This window comes from Rana temporaria, chromosome 1, assembly GCF_905171775.1.
Source record: "Rana temporaria chromosome 1, aRanTem1.1, whole genome shotgun sequence".
Classification (NCBI taxonomy): Eukaryota; Metazoa; Chordata; class Amphibia; order Anura; family Ranidae; genus Rana; species Rana temporaria.
The window spans coordinates 77904916-77924213 of NC_053489.1; the positions used below are offsets into that span (position 1 = coordinate 77904916).

A 19298-nucleotide genomic window follows, 5' to 3' on the forward strand; every position below is an offset into this window, starting at 1 on the left:
ATGTTCAAACACTCTAAATCCACTTTGATTCAGCTATTCATTTAGAGAAGCTGAGGGGTTGGTTTACTGAAGTCGAATAGACTGTGCACTCTGCAAGTGCAGTTGCTCCTGAGTTTAGTAAATGAGGTGAAGCATTGACTTCCATCACCCAATCATGTGCAATAAAAAACACTTTTTTTGTTTTTGTTCTTTTCCTTGCATGCAATTCAGTATTCTTAAAAGCAGATGCCAATGTACAACCCAGGAAACAAACATTTAAATGAAGGTTGAGCACAACAAAGGGAAGAAAATTAGGTAACAAAAAATTGCAGCAATAGTAAAAAAAATTCACGCAACGCACGCATTTTCACACAACGCACAAAGGGCAACCTATTCACTTGAATGGGATGCCTTATGTCTGACAAATGTACCAAAGAAGCTCCAGAACCCATTCAGGCACAGTTTTGGCACATCTGTTGCACGTCTACTAAGCTCACTTCAAATGCCATTAGCAATTAAAGGCATTGGCGTTTGTAGTGCATTTTTTCACATTTCAGAAACGTGTGCAGAAACACACAGGTGTGAATGCAGCCTTATGCCACGTACACACGATCGGATTTCTGATGGGATAAAATCCGATGGATTTTTTCGTCGGAAATCCGATGAAGCGGACTTTCATCAGTCTTGTATACACACTAGCAGCCTAGATTCCGACCATGCCAAAACGCGGTGACGTAAAACACTATGACAAGCCGAAAAAAATTAAGTTCAGTGCTTCCGAGCATGCATGGATTTTTCTCTGATGGAGTTCCACACAGACGATTGGAATTTCCTATCGGCTTTTTATCCATAGGAAAAATTTAAAACGTGTTCTATTTTTTTACCCCAATGGAAAAAAGACCGATGGGGCCCACACACGATCGGTTTGTCCGATGAAAAAAGTCCATCTGACTTTTTTCATCGGTCAAACCGATCGTGTGCAAACGGCTTTACTGTGTGGTATAAACTCCTGTTTTTATTTTTTAGCTTTTGCCCTCCTTCCCAGCTCTTTAGATATATCAATTAGAGAAAGGCAGCCCGAAAGTGAGCAGCCACTGCTGGGACTGTATTATAAGCTCTATATTACCAATAGGGTTAATTCAGCCAATTAGCACAAAGTTCAGCGATAACAGCCATTTCACAAAACAATATTCATTAACCATATTACTCAGCAAACGCTTATTTCCAAGCTGTAGCTGCCGTAAACTATCCCGATCAGTAAAGATAGCACATAGCTGAAAGTCTTTACTTTAGATTAGAACTCATAAACAGGATTTCCAATGACATGATTCACAGTCAGATGTTCCTCCATGAACACACCTTGGTATTCTATTTCTAGAATAAGGTTCTCACATTTGCGTTGCAGGAACCAGCGCGATTCCTGTGTGCGTTCGTCACTCGCAGGCAGTTCAAACTGCTCTCTGTAAACGGTTTCGGGTTTCAATAGAATGTTAATGACACCCCCAGATCAGTTCGCAAATCGTAGTGCAAACTGTCAAATGGTACAGGATTTGGATCGCACCCATGCAATCTGATTCCAGTGTGGACCATCGCATGTGATCTGCACAGCAATGCAATGGTGCGGATCACATGTGATGTCTGTGTGCGCAACAGTGTGAAGTTAAAACCGCATGTTTTACAGGCTTTGGATTTTTTTCTTCTTCTGCCTCTAAACCCTGCTACATGTTAGCCTATGAGGTTTATTTACTAAAGCTAGAGAGGGCAAAATTTGTCACAATTCTACAGAGAAACCAATCAGCTTCCAACCTCAGCTTGTTCAATTAAGCTTTAGCAATAAAACCTGATAGCCGATTGGTTTCTCTTCAGAATTGTAACCAATTTTGCCCTCTCTAGCTTTAGTGGATAGAGCCCTATGTGTCCATGTGCTCATAGGTCTTTACAGGCATTTAAAGGCAGAAAAGAAACCCATTGCCAGGAGCAGCAGTTCAGAAGCAGCAGCACTTTCACAAAAAAAAAAAAAAAGCCTAAAGCCATTTTTCATGTCATGGAAAAATAAATAAAAAAATAATAGTTTTTCTCGACGTGATTGTTGTCAAGTCTGCCTTGCATACACACGATCGTGAAAAAAAATGCTCTAGCAAAGCGCGGTGACGTACGACCGCGATATAAAGGGGACGTTTAATTCGAATGGCGCTACCCTTTGGGCTGATTATGCAAATTTCCCTTCCCATAACTTGCTTATGAGCATGTGTGTTTTTTTCCCACGTCGTTAAAGCGTACACACAACCGTTTTTTCACGACGAGAAAAACAACGACGTGAAAAACGACAAGAAAAAATAGAGCAGGTTCTAAATTTTTAATGGCCATTTTTCTCGCTGAGAAAAATGCTCTGGAGCCTACACACGTTTTTAATGACCATTTTAACAAAAATGCATTTTTCTCGTCATGAAAAACGATCGTGTGTACGCGGCATGGTACGCCTAAATGCATGTAAACATGTCTAAAACGCACATAAGCGCTATTCATGACAAGTGCTTGAGTGTTCATTAATTTCAAAGGCCAGAAAATAATTAAAGCAGTAGTAAACTCTTGTACATTTAACCACTTCAGCCCCAGAGGATTTGGCTGGCAAATGCCACTTTTTGCGTTTTGTCACGCCATAGATTTAACTGACAATTGCGCGGTCGAGCGACGTGGCTCCCAAACAAAATTGACGTGCTTTATTTCCCCACAAATAGAGCTTTCTTTTGGTGGTATTTGATCACCTCTGCGGTTTTTATTTTTTGCGCTATAGACAAAAATAGAGCGACAATTTTGAAGAAAAATATATATTTTTTACTTTTTACTATAATAAATATCCCCCCCCCCCAAAAAATAAATAAATTCCCCTCAGTTTAGGCCGATACGTATTCTACATATTTTTGGTGGAAAAAAAAAATCGTCTTGGGTCTCCCGGTAGAGTGGGAAACCCAGGCGGAGCGGCAGGAGATGTCCCCTCCCACCGCTTGTAATAACAGCCAAGCTGCATTGGTTGTTTTTACAAGAAAGCTGACCGTCCGCTCTAAAGAACGGTACCAGGGTAATGCCTGCAGTTGTATGCATCACCCCAGTACAATCTCTTGAACAATATCAGTAAGTTTTGTGACTGAAAAAAAAGGGAATATTGGCCGCCGATAATCGGTCGACCCCTAGTTTGAATGGCCGAGCCGTGATGACGTCACTCCCACACATGTACGCGGGAATTACAGGCGCGACAGAGCTCGAAAGTGACAACATGGGTATTCCGTCCCTTCAGAGCACATGTGCCGGTGATGTTACCGGCTGGAGAAACACTGAATATCTCCTAAACGGTGCACATTTAGCAGATTTTACCTGTAGGTACAAGGAATCTTTATTATAAGCTTATCTGTGGGTACAAAGCAGTGTTATCTACCACTTTAAAGCGGAGTTCCACCCAAAGGTGGAACTTCCGCTTAATCCACTCCTCGCCCCCTTACATGCCACATTTGGCATGTCATTTTTTTCCACCTAGGGGACGCTAAGGCGATACGTCATATGGCCTTTTGACGGCCCCTCCCTGTAGGCGATCGCCTGGGACACGTGACAAGTCCCAGGCGATCGCCTGTCCAATCAGAAAGCGCAGCGCTGCTTGCGCAGTGAGTGCCTGGCTGTGAAGCCGAAAGCTGTCATGGCCGGGTGTCCACAGTAGCAATGAGGACGCCGGCCGGAGAGGGTGGGAGAGGAGCGGAGCTCTGGCCGGCACGTCGCTGGAACGTGGAGCAGGTGAGTGCATGTTTATTAACCCCCCTGGCGGTATTCCCGAGTCTGGCTCGGGGTAAGATTTTTATACCAAAATTGGTATCCCCGAGTCTCGGGCTCGTCTCGCTGCAGCCACAGACAAAGTTACTTACCTTGTCCCTGGATCCAGCGATGCCGCCACGCTGTGTGAGCGAGCGGGACCTCGCTCGATTCACACAGTGTCCTCCTGTGCCGCCGATCTCCGTTCCCTGCGACGTTACGACGCACGGGGGCGGAGAACGGCGCCAAATTCAAAAAGGTAAACAAACACATTACATACAGTATACTGTAATCTTATAGATTACAGTACTGTATGTAAAAAATACACACCCCCCTTGTCCCTAGTGGTCTGCCCAGTGTCCTACATGTACTTTTATATAATAAAAACTGTTTTCTGCCTGCAAACTGTAGCTTGTCCAAAAGTGTCCCTTTATGTCAAAAATGGTTTTAGAGCAGCTAGAAAACAGCGATAATAAATTATAATCACTTGCGGAATTGTGCGATAGCGATTTGTGGGGAAATTCATCATAAAAAAAAGTGAGTTATTCCTAAGAATTACAGGCCTACAGTATAAAACGCCAAATTTCCTTGCAAATAATTGTACCGCTTTCAGCACCTTTTTTCTGAAATAATCATACCGCCAGGGAGGTTAAAAGCCAGCAGCTACACTTTTTGTAGATGCTGACTTTTAATAAACATGAAAAATGCCTGGAACACCCCTTTAATATTCTAGTCAATGAAATTAATGAACACCCAGGCGCTTGATGCACCTAAACGCACTTGCAAAAACACAGCTTTAGGTGCTTTTTTAACGCTGCTTTTCTCCAAAGGCTGGCCATACGAAATACGATTTTCTTATTCAATTTCCTTTAGATTTACCTTCAACTATGCACTGCCTGATTAAATACAAATGGAAATCGTTTAGGTTTGACCTCATTATATGATTTTGTTAAATCCAAAGGAAAAATTGTATAATGTATGGCAAGCCGAAGACTGGGTTCACGCCATCGCCGCATGCGGCTCCCAGCAGGGGTCCGGTGCGTCCTGGTTCACAGTTTCAGCCTGAATTTGGACCTGAAATGGACCAAAATACGCACATCGTTCCTGTGAAAATTTTTACCAGAGCTGCAGCGGAGATACGTGAACCGGCTCCATAGAGGCGGCCAAAATCTCTTGCTATTGCGACTCGGATTCCGCATTTAAATTCGCAATGGTGTGAACCCAGCCTAAATGTCATTTTCAACTAGAGATTCACTTTTTTCTATAGAAAGACTAATAGAATCTGATTGCTGTGGAGAAACACAATACTTTTCCCATCAGACTCATTAAAAGACAAGATCAGCAGTCTGATAACCACCCAAACATCCTCATCAAGCAAACTTTTATGGCCTTGCATCATGGTTACCATTACTACACCGCGCCACCCCTGGGTTAGTATTGCCAGTGTCTGCCCATTACACTGCCATGGTATTTGGAAGGTTTCTTCTCTCCGTAGTTGGGAACATACAGGACAAGTGCAGTCTCAGTGCAGATATAACGCTCCTTTACAAATCATTTATAGATTTAATTATAGAGTGGGAGTCTCAGCAGACCTCAGGGCACTACACATGAAAAGACCTGCAAAGTCTGGAGAACGGGCTGCTCTATAATTGTGGCTATTAAACTCTCAGGCTGCCCTTAACCCTTCCACTGCTGAGTCGCAGACAGATACCTTAGAAGTAAATAACAGCGACCCAGTCAAGCGATTATGACTCCATGATGCACTTTTAAAAAAGCCACATTCCTGAGTGGAACTCGCTGAAAGGTTCAGGTTAGACCATATTCCTTTTCTACCTCAATATCGTAGATGACTGCTGAGCTTAGGCCTCCTAAGAAAAGGTGACCAGATTTTTTAAATGAAATCCGGGGACTTTTTTTCTTACTAGTAATGGCGGCAATCAGTGACTCTCTGCCCGTTGCCGCCACCGCCCGCCTCACAGCCTGTCAGGTCTCACTCTCCGGCCCTGGCTACTACTGGGTGGGGAGTGGAGAAAGATCACTCCGCCAGGGAAGGCAAGGTGATAAGCAGGCCGGGACTTGAGCCAAGGCAGAAGAAAATGTGAGCGGAGCTGAATGGGCACCCGAAACTGAAGAAATATTCCCTCCACTCTGACCAGCACATGATCATCAGAAAGGGGCACAGATAATGGAAAAAATACACCCCCCTAAGCTAGTGGGAGGGGGGGTGCAATTCAGAATTATAATTTTTTTTAAATTCTGCACTGACTGTCTTTGAAATTGCCCAGGCCCCTGTTCAAATACAATCCGGTGACAAACTTGGTCTGGGGACAGTGTCCTCAATCCGGGGACAAACTTGGTCTGGGTACAGTGTCCTCAATCCGGGGACAAAACTGGGGACAAACTTGGTCTGGGGACAGTATCCTCAATCCGGGGACCACTTTGACGCTATTGCAAACTTTGGGCACGATCCCACTTGTGTGTTGTGGTAAGCACTGTACAGTAGCAGGGAACGCACCACATTACATATACCATGCGTTGTGGTGCTCTGCATTGCTAAAAGAGGTTGAGTGCATTTTTTGGTTCATTGCCGTACACTGGAAGATCATTCATACTGAATCAGCTAACACAACACTCATTGCGGCTGGGTTCACACTTGCTTTGGACGCGGCTCACAGCAGGTGGTCCGGTGTGTCTCTGTAAACCATTTAAGGTGTAAATCAGGTCCGAACTTTTTGCTAAATTTGCACCTGAAAACGGAGCCAAAGACGCACAGGACCTCTGGTCCAGTGCGCACCACGGCCGCCCCGGAGATGTGTGAACTGGCTCCAGTGAGAGCCGGTCACAGTCTCCTGTCATGCAAATTGGATGCTGGAATAGCCACATCAAATGCGCATCAGTGTGAACCCAGCCTAATGCTGCGTACACACGATCGGACATTTCGACAACAAAACCGTGGATTTTTTCCGACATAATGTTGGCCCAAACTTGTGTTGCATACACACGGTCACACAAATGTTGTTGGAAATTCAAAAACTTCAAGAACGGTGACGTACAATACTACGACGAGCCAAGAAAAATTAAGTTCAATGATTCGGAGCATGCGTAGGATTTTTGTGCATCAGAATTGGCTACAGACAATCGGAATTTCTGACAAGAACCAGCTCTCAAACATTTGTTGTCGGAAATTCCGCCAGTAAATGTCCGATGGAGCATACACACGGTCGGAATAGCCGAACAAAAACTCACATCGAACATTTTTTGTCAGAAATTCCAACCGTGTGTACGCAGCATAAGGCATCACAAGGGACTGTGGTAGTCTGAAAAGGACTTTAAGGCCATATTCACACTTTTGTGTGCACAATATTGCATTAAAATGCATTGTACAATAATGCAGCGTGTATACACGTTGGGTTGTGATCCAGCTTTAATGGATCTCTCAAGGCCACCATACAAGGCTTGATTTTCTGACGTTCAGCCTAAAACTTAATCAGTTCCCTATCCATGCTAACAGCATGGAGGAATCCCCACTGGCAGCTATTATCTTAGGGCACCCAAAGCATCTGTGGCTACTGGAAAATGCAGGCACGACCCAACAGCGACTGAATTTGATAGGATGCAGTTGGCACGTTTTCCACCTTGCTCAGTTTTTAAATCAACTTTTGTCAAATCAGGAAATGCTTGCAAGGCCGCCCATGGCTTGAGTTTGATTTAAGCAGTCTCTATTGGGGCCTTTAGCCAAAGTTGAGCTTTGTACAGAAGAGCACTTAGCGTTCATTCACACTAGAGGCTGTGGGGCGGTAAAATCACAGGCTGAGACAAACTTTTACCACCTCTCAACCGCTATCCCCTTTAGCTGCAGAGGCAGGGACAGGAAGTGTATATATGCCACAGCCACGATGCTTTGCTTCAGACGCAGCAGGAATTATACACCCTGTCACTTTTGGGGGGTGTAGCGTCCGCCAAATGCAACCAATTAAAGCCGAGTTCCACCCAAAAAGTGGAACTTCCGCTTTAAGAACTCCTCGCCCCTGACATGCCACATAATTATTTTTGGGGGGGGGGTGTACCCTCTATTTAGTGGGACTTCCTGTCCCGCTTCCTTTCTTTGGCTGCCTAAGTAACTCCTGCTCTCGCCCTAGGTGGCCCCTCCCTGCCAGCGATCTTCTGGGACACAACTCGTGAACCCATAAGCTGTCACGGCCGGGTGCCCACAGTTACTATAACGTGTCGAGGAGGGTGAGAGGAGTGAATCTCCAGGTGGCCGCATCGCTGGACCGTGGGGCAGGCAAGTGTCGCTTTATTAAAAGTCAGCAGCTATGCTTTTTGTAGCTGCTGCCTTTTAATAATACTAAAAACTCTGCTTTAAGTAAATGGAGCACTCTGCAGGGTCCCCCACAACCGCAAGCAGAGCACATGGTTGCGTATGCTAGTGAGGGGATCACAGGGTTAAAGCGAGCAGCAAGTAGGTGATACAAAGCCTCATCGCCTGTCAAATACTCTTTGAAGAGCAACCCAAATGCAGATCACTCTTCAGAGAACAAAGACAGTGTGAACAAGCCCTTAGACTATTAGGGGACCAGATCAAACAAGCACTTATAGGCAACTTTGTTAATCTCCTGGTTAAGGATGAGCTCCAGCGTATTTGCATCGTACACGTGCAGAGTCCGCCAGGAAGTCTGCACGGCGCTGCACTAATCGCAGGGAGACATTGTCCCGATGCTCGGCTGCAGAGATCGGGAAATGTCTCCCTGGCTGTGATTAGCGCAGCGCCGTGCAGACTTCCTGGCAGACTCTGCACGTGTACCATGCGAACACGCTGAAGCTCATCCCTACTCCTGGTAACAGTTCTGTATGTATCTGACACATCATGCACAATTTTACTCCTTACCTAGTCGGGGGACCTTATTACACTACAGCACGCTATGAGAACAATTACTTCTCAATAGTCAGTTATGGTGTTCTAGTGACCAAAAACATGAAGATTTGATCATTTAGGAAAAAAGACGTTCAGACGATCCCCATGTGTCCTGACATGCACTTCCACTGGTCTGTGCCAATTAGGAAATCCACCATTACTTCCCCAAAGGCAATATCACTTCACTTATGTCTGCAACACAAAACAGAAAATCAGATTATTAACTTGCATGACCTTTAGCATAGCCAACAATGGTCCGCAATGTGATCGATTGCCTGCCATACACAGTGCGACTACTACATTGTTTATATATGGGCACCTTTAAAGGTCGCAGCACACCAAGTTTCGAATAAGGCTTGCCATAGATAGTGCATTTTTTTTCCTGTAACCACAGGCTGCAGGGAAGAAATTTGCACAGTACTGACAGCAGGGAATCCCTCCTGCGGAGAAATTGAAAAGAAGACAGTGATTACTGCTAGCGGCTAAGGCAGCCCGTGGCAATAACCGCAAGTGAATCCGGTAGGCTGGATGTACCCAAGTTGAGCGATCAACTTGGTACATTCAGCCTGCCCACACATGGATCGACTCGCAATTCGAAACGTCTATTAGAATACGGCTTTAGAATACGCATGCTCTCATACAGTTACATAATTGCTTATCCTGCAGTTTAGTTTTAAAAACAAATGCAGCCGGTGATCTGCCGTGCTGGTTCCAGGTATCACGGAAGTTCCAGCGCATGCGCGAACTGATGCGCAGAGATGGTTCCAGCCATCGGGAAAGTTCCTTCAAGCACTGCGCAGGTGCAAACTTGCTGACGGAAATCCCCGAACGGCGGCCGGCATCCAGGGCGACGTGGACTTAGAGGAAAGTGGCCAGTCGGCCTCACGTCCTCGCTGCGCTCGGACGGCTCGCTTCGCTCGCTCGGCCTCCTGGCTCTTTTTTTTTTTAACATCCTCCAATCCACGGGGATGTTAAAGAATGAGCCTGGATGCCGGGCGAGGTTCGGGGATTTCCGTCGGGAAGTTTGTGCCTGCGCAGTCAGTGGAGGAACTTCCCCCATAGGGGAACATTGAGGACAAGTCACCGGCACATCTGAGAACTAGTATGCTGCAATATATTCTAGTTTTGTTTGAATTTTAGCATACATTTCGTTAAAGCTAATCTCTTGCACAACATCAATCTTTTGCAATATTTTGTCAACTTTTTATACTATTATTTAGTAACTAAAAAAAATAAGACGCGAAAAAGGAAGAAGGTTCCTAACCTTTTGTATCCACAGGATGTGCACATACTTCATAGGACCCTCTACACAAGACCACCAAGAGACTATTTACTATCCACATGTCACATACAAGGCGATTTGCCACCCAGCTCCACTCTGGCAGCCCATAAACCTCTTCAGCTGGCGCTGACATTACACCATGACAACAACCCCGAGACATCAACCACAAATGACGGGAACTGGCTCAACATATTCACCAGAAAGTACAAATACAAGCACAGTGTCCTTATAGAAGGATAGTAGGAAGAAATGGTTACCTGAAATACAGGAAGAAAAAGTCTTCCAACACTTCTGAATTGCACATAACATTGAAATGCATTTTTCATGTGTTTAGGAGGCATTTGTAAAATGTGGTCGAAGGCTTTCAGAAGGCCTTGTTAATGATAACCTGTCATCAACTGAAAACACTGCAGGCAGAAGGGTAGGAGCCTGGAGGATTAATCTTTTTGCTGCCGCCAATGTATGACTGTTGTCTGGCAAGTAAAAGTGACTGGACAGCTTTAAAGCCATCTGATCGTTTCCATGATTCTGAAACGTCCCTTCCCCAAAGTTTCCTGGGCTCATCTGTCCCTCCTGCGGGCCCAGGATCCTCATGGAAGGTGTTGCTGGGTAGAGGGGAGAAAGACTAGTGAACTTCTGTTTGATGATCTCCCCTAGATAGAATGAACAGAAGGCAAAGTGCATTATGTCACTTCGTACTGCCACATTCAGAGAAGGAGCTAATGGAGTGCAATCTGTGCTTTAATAGCTTCAGTTGAAAGAAGCTGCACCATCAGGGATCAACTAGACCCCTGATGTCTTAAAGTGAATCTGACTGAACAAAATGTTATCACATAGGAGACTTTGGTCCCTTATGTGATAAAATAAAGTTAAAGAGGTTGTAAAGGTTTGTTTTTTATTTTCTTAATAGGTTCCTTTAAGCTAGTGCATTGTTGGTTCACTTACCTTTTCCTTTGAGTTCCCTTCTAAATGTTTTTTTTTCTTTGTTTTCTTTGTCTGAATTGCTCACTTCCTGTTCCTCCTCAGTAAGCTGTTCTGGCTGACTAACCACCGCTCGGATGATGGTGGAAAGCTTACTGAGGAGAAACAGGAAGTGAGAAATTCAGACAAAGGAAAAAAAATATTTAGAAGGGAAATCGAAGGAAAGGGCAAGTTAACCAACAATGTACTAGCTTAACCACTTCCTTACTGGGCACTTAAACCCCCTTCCTGACCAGAGGACTTTTTGCGATTCGGCACTGCGTCGCTTTAACTGACAATTGCACGCTCGTGCGACGTGGCTCCCAAACAAAATTGGCGTCCTTTTTTCCCCACAAATAGAGCATTCTTTTGGTGGTATTTCATCACCTCTGTGGTTTTTATTTTTTGCGCTATAAACAAAAATAGAGCGACAATTTTGAAAAAAAATATTTTTACTTGTCGCTATAATAAATTGCTCAATTTTTTTTTATCCTCAGTCTAGGCCGATACGTATTCTACATATTTTTAGTAACAAAAAAAAAAAAAATCGCACTAAGCGACTGGTTTGCGCAAAAGTTATAGCGCCTACAAAATAAAGGGACAGAATTATTATTTTTTATTATTTTTTTTTTTACTAGTAATGGCGGCGATCTGCGATTTTTATCGCGACTGCGACATTATGGCGGACACATCAGACACCATTCACATTTATACTGCAATCAGTGCTATAAATATGCACTAATTACTGTATAAATGTGACTGGCAGGGAAGGGGTTAACACTAGGGGGTGAGGAAGGGGTTAAATGTATTCCCTATATAGTGTTCTAACTGTGGGGGAATGGGGGTGACTGGGGGAGGTGACCGATCTGTGTCCCTATGTACAAGAGACACAGATCGGTCTCCTCTCTCCCTGACAGCACCGCTGTCTGTGAGAGCCGGCAATGAGAAATGATCTCATATGTAAACATATGAGATCATCTCTCATTGGCCGCACAGATCGCCTAGCAAACGGCCACTCCGCTTGGCCGTTCACGGCGATCTGTGATTGGCTGCGTCCAAGGGACACGGCCAGCACAGAAGTTCCCCGCTGCTCGGGAGCGCGCGTGGGGAACGCAGAAAGGGGCGGACATCAAATGACGGCGCCCCAGAGAAGTAGAACCACCCCGCGGCCGTATATAGGCGTACGGCCGTCGGGAAGTGGTTAAAGGAACCTATTTAGAAAATAAAAAACGAACCTTTACAACCCCTTTAAGCCAGAACACAGAAGACACTAAACTCCCCAAATAAAATTTAAAGCCACCCAGCCCCCACGTACATGCAAACATACACAAACACCTTGGGTCACTTATGTACAAAAACATTGACTGCACTACACATTGTCACGCCCCCTGGAGTCACCTATGGAGAATTTTGTTTCACAAGTGTGCACAATTTTAGGGCTTGACCTATTTGGCATCAATTTACTCGATGCAACCTCAGCTTTTAGGCTGGATTCACACATGCGGTGCGAATTCTAGCTCCGTTTTCTCTGCGAAAAAAAAAAAAAAACAGCTGTTAAGCGGTTGCTCTCTGTTGTAGGTGAGGATCAGCTGAGCAGGGAGAGAATGCCTGTTCACATCACATCTGCGAATCAGATACATTCCCATAGAAGAATATGTGCCTTCAATTCGCACCGCACTGCCTAGAAAACGCACACTTTTTTGGGCAATGCGGAGTACGAATTCAATGCACATATGTAAACCAGATGCATTCAAACTAATAGATTTTAAAATGTTATGCGAATTGGATGCAGTGTAACCGCATCCAATTTGCATAGGTGTGAACCCAGCCTTATATTTTTCCGAAAAGCATATTTTGAACTGCTACAGTGTGCTTGATAAACTGTTGTGTTAATAACTTTAAACCTTTTTTTTTTTTTTTTAGGAATTTAATTAAAATCAAAGCTTTCTATACATCTTAAGAGCCTCTTAGGCATGTTGGGGGCACACTGTCATGGGCTTGGACTGAGGTGTCTGGCAAGCCTTGCAAGGTGGTGATGCCTGCCAAACATTGCTGGTGAGATCAAGAACAATGGCTGAATCCCATCCAGAACTGTGTCTGCATGGAGTTTGCATGTTCTCCCTGTGCTTGTATGGGTTTCCTCCAGGTATTCCAGTTTCTTCCCACACTAAAAAAGGCATGCTGAAAGATTCAGACCTAAATTGTCTCTAGTGTATGTGTGAATGTGACAGTGCCCTTTGATTGTACGCTCCTTGAGGGCAGGGACTGACGTGAATGTACAGTTTGTAAAGTGCGGTGTAAATTGCTGGTGCTATATGAATAGCTGTAACTAGAAAAGATACAACTTCTGGGGAAATTGTGCGACGTGGTCTTGCCTCCACCAATACTCCTGACTGGAGACAGTGCCCCTGGAGATGTAAATGTGATCCAACTGTATTGATCCATTTCGATCCATTGCCCCATCAAAAACTGCCCCATCAAAATTGGTTGCTATGGACTGGTTGCTATGGACTGGTTGCTTTGGATGGTTGCTATGGACTGATGGCTATGGATTGATGGCTATGGAGGGTTGCTATGGTCTGGTTGCTATGGACTGGTTGCTATATGCAGAGCATGCAGAAGTTACGCAGAGCCAAAAAAAACAGAGCCATATCACCTCACAGCTGTGTGGGAGGAGCTATAGAAAGCCCTCAAAGCTGTGTGTATGAAGGTTTTTACCTCAGCGTCTCCTAGGAAACCAATGCAGCCTCTAAGCAGAGCCAAGTTCCCTCAGCCTTGTGTGGGAGGAGCCAACTCACCTCACAGCTGTTTGTGAGGAGTTATTAAACTCCTCAGCGTCTCCTAGGAAACCAATTGTTTGGTTTGAGGGCTCTCTGTAAACACAGCAGAAATTGAGGATTTTTTTTTTTTTTTTTTTTAATACTTGTCCTGTTCAAATGGTTGTATTTTAAAAACTATAAATCGTACAGCGAATATCTTTATATTGTGTGAATCACAAGACCCAGACCTACATTTTGATGTATAGTATGTCTCTGAAATATTAAAATTAAAAGCACAGTCGCAGTTTATATATTGTGCTAACATTTTTAGGGGTTTTGATTTGAATTTCAATGGAAGTCAATTGATTTCGTAGGTTGCAAACAAATTGTCATATTGTGAAAACGGTTTGGCCAATCGCTCAGCCGGGAACACGTGTAGTGCCAGCAGGGATAGCTGAACGTTTTGATGTAAGATTTGTGTAGGTCGGCTTGAAAATTAGGGAGTGGTCGCAGTTTACAAATCATGTAATGATTTTTCAGTTTGACATTTCACACTCTACCGCTCACCATTCATTCCTATGGGAAAATTTCGCTGCAAAAATTACGATATTTCGCGAACGATTCGGCGAAACGTTTCACGCGATCGGGAACAATCCGCACGTTTCGATATATTACTCGTCTATGTAGTGTATAAATTGTGGGAGGAGTTAGGGTGGCAAATTTGGCTATAAGAATAATAATATATATGTGAGAGAACAATAAGTGATCTTGCTATGCAAGACCACTTAATAATAAATAAAAAGGGTAGCGGAGCAAAGTGAAGAAAACACATTCTGAATTTGATGTGTGCACCAAACTGTTCACTCTTCGGTTACAGAGCAGCCTTTGGATTTAAATAGCATTTGCAAATCGTCAATAGAGAGGCAGGGCGGTGATATCACAATCTCCACTTTGTCCAATCAGAGAATACTTTGCAAGTCATTAAAAAGAGGATGTAAACAAAAAAACAAACCCATTTGCAAATCTCAAAAGAGAGGCAGGGCGGCGATATCACAATTTCAGCTTTGCATTCATTAAAGAGGTTGTAAAAACAAAAAAAACCTGCAAGACTAAATAATGAGATAGTATACATCACATACTAGCTCATTATAAAATACTTGCCTTAGAACGATGCCCTAAATCGGCGTCGGCACTCCGAGCACAAGGCGGACATCTTCCAACGGAGTTGCTTCCCGGCTCGTGGCTCTGTGATTGGCCGGAGTCGTGATAACGACACTCCCGAGCATGCACGCGGGAGCCGCCGTTCACGGCACAACTCCTGAAGAATCAACTTCAGCGGCCTATTTCTTCAGTGCGTATGCGCTGATGGTATCAGCAGCGGCGCATATACTGAATATCTCCTAAACAATGTACGTTTAGGAAATATTCACGGTATCTACAGGTTAGGCCCCGTACACACGACCGAGTTTCTCGGCAGAATTCAGCCAGAAACTCGGTCGGAGCTGAATTCTGCCGAGAAACCCGGCCGTGTGTACACTTTCGGCCGAGGAAGCCGACGAGGACCTCGGCGAGGAAATAGAGAACATGTTCTCTATTTCCACGTTGTTCAATGGGAAATTTCGGCTCGCAGAGATCCTCGGCGGCTTCACAAGGAACTCGACGGGCAAAACGATGTGTTTTGCTGTCGAGTTCCTCGGACGTGTGTACGAGGCCTAAGTCTCATTATAGGGTTACCTGTGGGTAAAAGTGGTGTAACAGTTTACAACCACTTTAAGAAGGTGCCAAGTGTTCTCTGAATGGTGCCCATGCTGAGCGGTCAATAAGGATGAGCTCTGGCGTGTTCGCATGGTACACGTGCAGAGCCCGCCAGGAAGTGTGCACGGTGCTACGCTAATCACAGCCAGGGAGACATTTCACGATCCCTGCAGCTGAGCATCGGGACAATGTCTCCCTGACTGTGATTAGCGCAGCGCCGTGCACACTTCCTGGCGGGCTCTGCACGTGTACCATGCGAACACGCCAGAGCTCATCCTTAGCGGTCAACCTCCTGTGTTCACAATGCAGCAGGGCAGCTGCTAAGCAAAGAACCTGGAAGCTAGTGGAGATCACTGGAATAGCGGTGTCTACTTCAGCGACTCCAAAAGGATCCCACAGGTATGGCACATACATGCTCACACGGATCCAAGCTGGACCAACGTAACTATGTAAAAAAACGCCATACCTAAACTTGTGCTTTAAATCTCAATCAGCGGTCTGTGTCCCCATCAGGGGAATTGTCCCTCACTTCCTGTCCTGGCATCATGTGGTCACTAACATCAAAGTGAAACCTCCTTAGGAAGGTACAGCTTCTGCCAGATTGTCATCGCTGTACGTGTCCCATCGGGGAGATTTACTCCCACTTCCTATACCAGTGACCAGGACAGGAATAGAGAAGAATCTTGCCAAAAAGAACACAGACAGCCATAAAAACCTAGTCGATGTTATTGATCGGGAATAAAACACTACACTGTGCCAATCCTGTTGCATTGCTTGCAAATACTGCTCTTTGTACAGTGACATTGCACAGCCTGATATCAGGTAGGTAGATCCTCAGCTCAGATAGGAGTCAATTATTCAAGATGAAGAATGGCCTGTGGGACTGCACCCTGCCAGGAACCAACAAAGGATCAGAGGAGGAGGATAATACAGGAGGGGTTAGTCTGTCATGGACAGCATGCAAAGCAAAGGGCTGAAGTCAGACATATGGAACAGGAAAATCATGTTACATGCTTGGGAGTGGGGGGGGGGGGGCTGCAAGAGGCTGAAGAGGCCCCCCCCTGTGAGGACAGGGATAGAAGTAGGTGCATGCTGAGAATGATGGCAGGAGACATACCCAGGATCAGACACACTATGTCCAGCACCACAAAGGGGATCCTCCTCTTGTCAAACATTGTGCTCCCTCTTCTGCTCTGCTACAGGTGACCAAAGAATAAGACCAAGTCACTGCTCAACACCTCATCTGAGGGACAGTCCACCAGGTGTGAGCTCAGGACAGTCCCAGGTGTAGGGATCAGAGGACTGGCAGTCCCTGGGATAGTATGGCAATCCAAGGAATAGGGAGAATGGCAGTCCCAGATGTAGAGATATAATGACAGCCCCAGGTATAAGGATATGAGGACTGACAGTCCTAGATATAGGGATCACTGGATTCCGGCAGTCCCAGGTGCAGCAATCTCAGGATTCCAACAGTTCCAGATGTAGAGATATAATGACAGCCCCAGGTATAAGGATATGAGGACTGACAGTCCTAGATATAGGGATCACTGGATTCCGGCAGTCCCAGGTGCAGCAATCTCAGGATTCAAACAGTTCCAGATGTAGGGATCAGTGGATTCCAACAGTGCCAGTGTAGGGATCACACTGTATTCTGACAGTCCCAGGGATAAAGAATCACACTGGAATAGGATCAGTCCCAGGGGTAGGGATCACACTGGATTCTGACAGTCTCAGGTGTAGGGATCAGTCCCAGGGGTAGGGATCACACTGGATTCTGACAGTCTCTGGTGTAGGGATCAGTCCCAGTGGTAGGGATCACACTGGATTCTGACAGTCTCTGGTGTAGGGATCAGTCCCAGTGGTAGGGATCACACTGGATTCTGACAGTCCCAGGGGTAGGGATCACACTGGATTCTTACTGTCTGTGTTGTAAAGATCTGAGGATTTTGACAGTTCCAGGTATGAAGTCTTAAGATTGCATTGCAGCTCCTTGTAGACAGTGCAGGTCGGTCCCAGTCCTGTCTGGTACACACACCGTGGTAGGTCCTGTAGGTTGCGGTGGGTGGTGGCAGCGCAGACCGGTGTGAAGATGGCACGGTGCCCTGTCTGCAGCCCGCTGCTCCTCTGCACACGCATGGGGCACTCTGCTGTGTTATGTTGCTGGGCGGAGTGGGCGGGTCTGAATCGATGACACGAGCTCTGGAATTACCATGACAGCCTATTGGGAATCCTTGTGCGTAATGGGTGTTTACTGGGGGTGTGGCTCTAAAGACTGACCAATCATGAGTGATCCTACCCGGATGTGACTGGCGGACATCGGACTTTTTGATACGAGAGATGTTCAGACAGCCATAGGCGGGGCAGACAGTGGTGGGCGTGACACAAGCGGGGCGTGGTTTTGTTGATAGTCTATCTAAAAAATAAGATAAAAAATCCGCCCATACACTACAGCGCTAATGTCGCATCGTGACGTCATAGAAATGCGGCGGAGGTGTGTAGTACACGTGGGTGGCGTGTTCTGTGCGCTCTTCATCTGGTGGCTGGGCCCCTCGTGTCAGATGGGACAGTAATGGTGACACTCCATTCCGATTCGTGGGGACTGCTGATCGGATGGCGCTGGGGGCTGAGCAGGGTGTGGTCCCATTCATGTGTCTGCAGCGTTGTGATGGTGATTTGCCTTGTGTCTGGGAATAGAAGCACGGCTGCCCCCACACTAAATGTAATGCGTGGTTGGGGGGTGTTAGAAATATGTGGTTGAGCCACGTTCTTGTGCCCCCCACTCTATAAGCTGAAATGGCAGTGGAGGGGTGTTTACATGTCGTGGTTGATGCCCCACCTGTGGCAAACACAAGCCTGCCGTACACAACCTATTCAAGCGAATGGAGAAGCGCCCCACAACCTCATACAATGTTTGTAGCTGCAATGCATTTGGCAAACATGGGGTTAAAACTGGATGCCTCCTGACTGCCTGTCAGTTGCCTCTGAAAAGCATGCTGAATATGAATTGCGCTTCATAGGAGCGGGTTTTAGACACTCCTCTAAATCTAGTTGTACAATGACACTAAACTCTGGTGTAACCAGTTCCCACCTGTGTTATATCCCGAAACACAGCTACAGAGCGGGCTTACATTGCTGGGAGGGCATTGTGTGATGATTTTATTGCTGTGATCTAAATTCCTGTGTTCCCATAGGAATGTAGCCACCCGCTCCCAAGATGGACTATGACAGTGACAACGAACCTTGACACCCTAGAACTACATTTCCCACGGTGCTCAATTACACTGAAGAGTGCATGAGCATAATGGGAAATGTAGTTCCAAAACATCTGGGGTGCCAAGGTTCACCATCGCTGGACTATGAGAGTTGTAGTGTGCATAGAGCAGAGCCCCACTATGTACATGGGTGGACCACAAGTACCCATAGGTGTGCGTAGCATATTGCATTAGGGAATCGCTTCTCTGCCTTTTGGCTAAGATCAAGTGTAGTATCTGTTCTTATCAGTTGCCAATAGGTGGTGCTAAGCTGACTGTCCCCAGTACCTGGGCAGAGGGAAAGGGATGGCAGTCGGCGGACGCTAAGCCTGTTGGCGTGGAGGTGAAAGCCTTCTGATCGGGACAGAGGCATGAGGTCGAAGCCAAGAGGCCGGGTCCCTGGCCTTTGGCCTTGATTTGGTGGTATCTGCCCCAGTCAGTTGTTCGGGAGAGAACCCTTGCTGCTCCTTTTACCAGGAGGAGCAGGTAGTACTTCCAGAATGTGATTAGGTGGGAGAGTTAAGGGTTGTGGGTAGTAGCCTGCTTAGGTGGGCTCTCCCCGACCTCTTCTCCCACCTTCCTGGCTGGGAAGGGTTCTG

General features: G+C 45.8%; 1 protein-coding gene and 1 pseudogene across 1 annotated transcript in view; one reads left to right on the forward strand and one right to left on the reverse strand.

Annotated features, from left to right (window-relative positions):
• Positions 1 to 17618, reverse strand: part of PLPP1 (phospholipid phosphatase 1) — a gene marked incomplete in the record, with an annotated part of 175336 nt that extends 157718 nt beyond the window's left edge. Inside the window, 1 exon segment of the mRNA XM_040339452.1 lies at positions 16566 to 17618. Coding sequence (XP_040195386.1) covers positions 16566 to 16623 — 58 coding nt within the window.
• Positions 17619 to 18897: 1279 nt separating this feature from the next.
• On the forward strand, positions 18898 to 19026 carry LOC120925148 (annotated as a pseudogene).
• The last annotated feature ends 272 nt before the right edge of the window (positions 19027 to 19298 follow it).